The sequence below is a fragment of the Acanthochromis polyacanthus genome, chromosome 13 (assembly GCF_021347895.1).
Source record: "Acanthochromis polyacanthus isolate Apoly-LR-REF ecotype Palm Island chromosome 13, KAUST_Apoly_ChrSc, whole genome shotgun sequence".
NCBI lineage: Eukaryota > Metazoa > Chordata > Actinopteri > Pomacentridae > Acanthochromis > Acanthochromis polyacanthus.
This window is the reverse complement of record NC_067125.1, coordinates 37,330,393-37,336,607: the sequence shown is the minus strand read 5'-3', so window position 1 is coordinate 37,336,607 and position 6,215 is coordinate 37,330,393. Positions and strand designations below refer to the sequence as shown.

Here is a 6,215-nt window from a genome sequence, read left to right as displayed (position 1 = left end):
GTACAGTAGTTGCATATTTTTATATGTTATCTTAAATGAAGCTACAGAAAATTGGCCATTTTCATCCTCATTGTTAAAGTATCCTCATAGCAAATAGCAAACCAGCTGGATAGGTTTACACATCATTTGCAACAATTCTAACTTGTCAGTCAATTTGTGCAGTGTGAGTGGAAAAGAAAACATTGCACTGACACAACCACAGAGAATCGATAAACAGGCTGTTGTTTATCTACATTTGTAATAATCAGTGCAAAAATAAAGCCCTGTGGCCAAACCACAGTGGAAAAATAAGGTGAAATGAGTGAATATATCCTGACGTAAAAGGTGGTAGAGTGGTTTCACTTTCATCTTTCAGCCACTTGCAATAGAAAATTGTTAAATGTCAACAAAACAACTAACAGGATTATTGGTGAACTCCTACTACCTGTAACAAAACATTTCCAATCAAAAGTCACCCAAAATTAAAATGTTTCTATAGTGTGGCATTTCAGGTATATCTCTTAATTGTAATCACATATTGCTTTTTTTTTTTTTAAAAAGGAAAAAAGCTATCCCTATGTGAGGAAAGACAGTAACAAGCCTCTTGTGATGTGGTAAAAGCTCTCACAGATTCACCAAATTGGCTTTATGATTTATCCTAGAAATGAGTACAAGCACTGACCTCACCCCTGTGCTTTCAGCCAGACCCCAGGGGCCAGTAGCCACAGACAGTGAGGTTCCTTATGCTCATTTGCACAAAGCTAAAGAGGAAAGAGAAGTTGCTGCAGCCACTACACTGAGCAGAATCACTTGCCATTTACTTTGATCTTCTTGTTGAAACATGAAGTTGCAGTTAAATTAATTACATCATCAATCTGAATGCTTGTCAACAGGTCCCTTAATTCCAATGTGGCAGGCTTTTCAAGATTTAAAATAGTGAGCCAGAAAGTTTCCCAGAAACAGGACCTTGATGATGAAGATAGGTCACAACCAGAGATGCCTTTGACGTCTCGCTGACCCCTCTGAGGAGCTGAAGCCTGACTGAACCAGACTCAGCTCTGGTTCACCAATCAAGCCCCCACACCTGACTTAAAAAGACCTGTTATCTCTGCTTTCATTGGCAGCTTTTGAGTGCTGCTCTGCTCACTCGTGTGTCTTGTGAGTTTTATATCTTGTAAATGATCTAGTTAAGATATTTGCTGCTTCATTTGAGAGCTAAGGGCTCAGTTAGGAACAATTTGACTGTGGAAACCTGCTGTGTTAGTAGATCATTGTTAGCTGTTCGATAGGGATTCTTCCTCTGGGGTTTTGTTTGGGTAATGTAGTTAGGTTTTGTTGTTAGTTTAGATAACAGAGCTTCAAGAAGGAGTCCTCTTGATTCCAGCTAAACAACATCCATCTGCTGTTGTTACTTTCCTAGCTCACTCTAGACAGCTGGGTTGTAACACTTGTGAAGTTTGGATTAACTTTCAAATTAAAGCTATCATGTTGAAAACAATGTCCAGCTGCTGCTTATGTATTATGTTCCAGAACAATTACCAGAGCTTGAGAACTTAATATCATCTGTTGAGAAATAGTAAATACTGCTACATTATAGTATGTACTGGAACACAGCACAATGCATGTTGCATGAGTTATTTCTGTGACAGCTTACAGACAGAGGCTTTTATATAGCCAGGCTCCAGGCGCTGTTGATGCCACAGTGTCGTGTCTTGCAGGACAACAGACACTGAAAGCACAGTGCTGTCATTGATTAATGCCCTGCACTTTATCTGCCATTGCGCAATGAATCTGTTCAGTGCTCCAGTCTTTCTTCTGAGGTTATCACAAAAGATGAACTCCACTTCAAAACTGCACAGCAAACTATGAGGGGCCGTACAAGACTTAGTTCATTCTCGTCCTCTCACACACATATATTTTCTCTCATACTCACATACATTCTCCTGTGACACACATACATTCTCCTTTCACATACATACATTCTCCTTTCACACACATATATTTTCACTCTCTTACACACATACATTCTCCTCTCACACACATACATTCTCCTTTCACACACATATATTTTCCTTGCACACACATACATTCTTCTTTCACATACATATATTTTAATATTCACGCACACACACATTCTGCTTTCACATACATACATTTTCACTCATGCACACACATACATTCTCCTCTCACATGCATATATTGTCACACTTGCATGTACATACATTCTCCTTTCACATTCATACATTCTCCTAAATAAATAGACATATATGTATATGTACAAAGAAAATATATGCATGAAAGAGAAGAATGTATGTATGTAAGAGGAGAATGTAGGTGTGTGAGAGGAGAATGTATGTATGTGCGAGAGAGAATAGTGGAAAAGGAAGTAAGTATAGTGGAAAAGGAAGTCCATCGTTTTTTGCGCTGTGATTGGCTGAAAAGCTCAAGTGGGCGGTGATGTTCAGGTAACGGTTACCATGGCAGGTGGAGAGGAGTCCCGAGCGCTTCAGCAAGCCATTGGGGTTTTAAGAAACATTTTGTCATGGTTGATGCTACAGGTACGGATCCGTTCCTGTAGCATCTGTACTAGAGGTACGGACCCGTTAAGGTCACTGAAGAGCTGGCGCCGGTTAACTACTATTTGCTGCACATTACAGGCAGTTTATATGAATGACTTTGACGGCGAACATTGTATAATTTAACCAAAAATACACCGTCTCCTCTCACACTTTAGACATTGCAGTTTTTACGCTTTGAGACGCCGTGTCTAAATTGTTTGAAGTCCAGTTCCTATTAATTAGTTTACCGCGTTCAGTGGTGGAAGCGGCTGACGAACTCCATTGCAAGTGTTCCCATTTAATTTCGGGCGCTAATTTACAAGATAAAGTTAAGGATATCGAATATGAAACAAACACTCGTGAATGGTGAGGAGCAGCTCTTTAATTCGGCATGAATTAAAAAAAAACCCACAAACTCGATTTACTGTGATATTGTGAGATTTGTTTGTGGTGATGTAAATTAGCCATTCAACAGAGTCCGCTAACATTAAAGTGACTGACGTGCAGTGTCTGTGTTGACAGACGTAGAAAATACGTCAGGGTTTTGTTTAGGTTGTTAATATGTAATAGTCTGTCGCTACTTTTGAAGGTAAAAAAAATACTTTTCGTTTGCTGGCTGTTAGTTCTGCCATTTGTTTTGTTTGCTGTCTGTGCTTTATTAGAACAGGGTCACGTGAATAAAAAGTTTTGCTATTTTTAATAGTAGTGCCGATTTCAACCCCCAAATCGCTATCAGTGAAAAAGTCAGATAATGATATTTATAAGACATTATGCATGATAGAAAAGAGAACAGCAGTGACATGACAGGCTCGGCACGCAGATTCACCTCGAATCACGGAAGCGCCTTCATCACTCGGATAACCAAGACGGCTCATTAATATGTATGTACGTCGGATTACCAGCCAATCACAAAGCGCGTTCATCAGCCGACTCATTAATATTCATGTACGTCTCATTAATATTTATGGAAGGCAAAGTGCCGTATCCGTAGGCCACAGGCTGCGGGTACGGGTCCGTATCTGTAGACACTACGTTTTGTCATCCCCTGAAACGGTCACATATTATCGTCATCGCTTGAGCAGCAGGCGACAGGTTTATCTGCACCAAACTTTACTCACAGCACTGTGGAAAGTGAGATGAGACAACTTTTCAGACCTGCAAACTTCCAAGTCGCTGCAGCGGGACGAGCAGCTAACGCTAACGCTACACGTAATCCTCCAGTTCGGCCTTGTGTAGCGTTAGCGTTAGCTGCTCGTCCCGCTGCAGCGACTTGGAAGTTTGCAGGTCTGAAAAGTTGTCTCATCTCACTTTCCACAGTGCTGTGAGTAAAGTTTGGTGCAAATAACCTGTCGCCTGCTGCTCAAGCGATGACGATAATATGTGACCGTTTCTGGGGATGACAAGATGTTTCTTAAAACCCCAATGGCTTGCTGAAGCGCTCGGGACTCCTCTCCACCTGCCATGGTAACCGTTACCTGAACATCACCGCCCACTTGAGCTTTTCAGCCAATCACAGCGCAAAAAACGATGGACTTCCTTTTCCACTATACTTACTTCCTTTTCCACTATTCTCTCTCGCACATACATACATTCTCCTCTCACACACCTACATTCTCCTCTTACATACATACATTCTTCTCTTTCATGCATATATTTTCTTTGTACATATACATATATGTCTATTTATTTAGGAGAATGTATGAATGTGAAAGGAGAATGTATGTACGTGCAAGTGTGACAATATATGCATGTGAGAGGAGAATGTATGTGTGTGCATGAGTGAAAATGTATGTATGTGAAAGCAGAATGTGTGTGTGCGTGAATATTAAAATATATGTATGTGACAGAAGAATGTATGTGTGTGCAAGGAAAATATATGTGTGTGAAAGGAGAATGTATGTATGTGAAAGGAGAATGTATGTGAGTATGAGAGAAAATATATGTGTGTGAGAGGACGAGAATGAACTAAGTCTTGTACGGCCCCTCATAGAAAAATGTAAGGGGACAGCAATCATACGGAATTTAACCAGAAGAGAAGGAACAGGTTTAAAACAAGTCGAAAAATATGAGAAGAAAAAATAGCCCATAAACAAAAGTATAATTCAGGTAGATGATGATTACAATGTAACCTACAGATTTAACAGTTATCCACCTAGTCCATTTAATGTTTCATTGTTCATGATAGGATGGCTTAAGGGTTACACTAAAAAATACATTCATGGTTTATTGTATATGTTTGTTGGGCTTGTAACAGAATGCAAACAGTATGTGTGGTAGGTAATAATTCCATGTGGACATGTGGGATGAACTGCTATCCGAGCAGAGTTAACTTTTCACAGGGTCTTAAACTAAATATGAAAGACTAAACTGAAGGTAATGAAGCTCGTTAAAGTTGCGATTTAGTAATTTGTGAGGATTCCTAGTTGCTTCCACTTCAATATTAGCGTGCAGATTGGTTCTTCATATCGTTGTTAATCTTATGGAACTCCTTAAACCACACCCATGAAGAATAAAAAGGGTTTGGGTCACTTCCCCCTCCACTGGATCCAGACACTTGCAAGAGAGCATAACTCCCATCATCTACATCAAGTGAGACAGACAGATATAATGGAAGGAGGCAATACTCGCACTGCTGCCTCATCCTACCTTGCATGGTCGATCCTCAACACTCTGTTCTGCTGTCTGCCTCTGGGAATTGCTGCTATCGTCTACTCATGCAAGGTAGGTAACATAGCTGAGCATTAAACTTTTTTTGGTTTGTTGGTTTTTTTGGATGTGGGTGGGTTTGCAAATGTTTGTTCCTTTCTGCTGCTGCATATTGAGACGCACCATAAAAGTATAAACATACATATTTCTGGCATTTTGCGATATCTTACATTCTATGAATAATCAGAAAAATTACTTAAACCTGAAATTGACAGTGAAGTGAAATCATTTAATTTGTTGCATTTTAACTAACTATGAATCAACTATAATGTTTAAAGCATCAAGACAAAATACTGAGGCTTCTCTGTTGTGAATAATTGTGGATGAGTGCTCATAATATAACCGGTTGAAACATTAATTTTGCCTGTGTATGTATATATGTTCAACAAAGTCCTCAAAGGAAAATACAATTGCTCAGCAACAGAAATTTAATTGATGATTCCATCTCATCCGTGAAACACATTTTTCCTCTTGTGAAAATGTATTGCATGAAAATTAAACTAAATTTGATCCCTGTTTTGTTTTGTTTTTTAAGGTGCAAAATGCTAATGCTGTTGGAGATTCGGTTGTAGCTACAGATGCATCAAGGACAGCCAAGAACCTAAACATCGTGTCGCTCGTCTGTGGAATAATTCTGATCATCATTCTTGTCGCTGTCCAAGTCACTGCTAGGCAACACTGAGAGGGCTCTTGTTGCCAGAAGATGCACTGCAATCTCTGCAAAGCTGTTCTTTCAATCTACTTCCCCTCCACACAGTGTACCGCTAAATAGGAACATATGTCTGTATGTGCTCGCATGTTTGTGCTATAAGGTTTCTAAAAAACATTCCAGGAATGCTGAAGGCTTGTAGTAGTAAAAGCCAAAAATATGTATGAGTTGTTCAAGGAGAAAGATAATTCTACTTTGCAGTGTTGCTTGCTTTGTGGTTATGTTGCAAAAATAAATAAATCCTGCAACATGAATGGTTTTGT

At 39.5% G+C, this 6,215-nt stretch overlaps 1 protein-coding gene across 1 annotated transcript; it reads left to right on the top strand.

Moving 5' to 3' along the window:
* The first annotated feature begins 5,060 nt into the window (after positions 1-5,060).
* LOC110955228 (dispanin subfamily A member 2b-like) lies at positions 5,061-6,206 on the top strand. The gene is made up of 2 exons (XM_022200131.2): positions 5,061-5,258; positions 5,779-6,206. The coding sequence occupies exons 1-2, from the start codon at positions 5,145-5,147 to the stop codon at positions 5,923-5,925; spliced, it is 261 nt and encodes an 86-aa protein (XP_022055823.2). The 5' UTR covers positions 5,061-5,144; the 3' UTR covers positions 5,926-6,206.
* Positions 6,207-6,215: the final 9 nt, after the last annotated feature.

Excerpts from the sequence above, each read along its gene's own strand:
- LOC110955228 (XM_022200131.2), top strand. The coding sequence starts at position 5,145 with ATGGAAGGAGGCAATACTCGCACTGCTGCCTCATCCTACCTTGCATGG. Across the intron at positions 5,259-5,778 it reads CTATCGTCTACTCATGCAAG|GTGCAAAATGCTAATGCTGT; the intron begins GTAGGTAACATA and ends TTGTTTTTTAAG.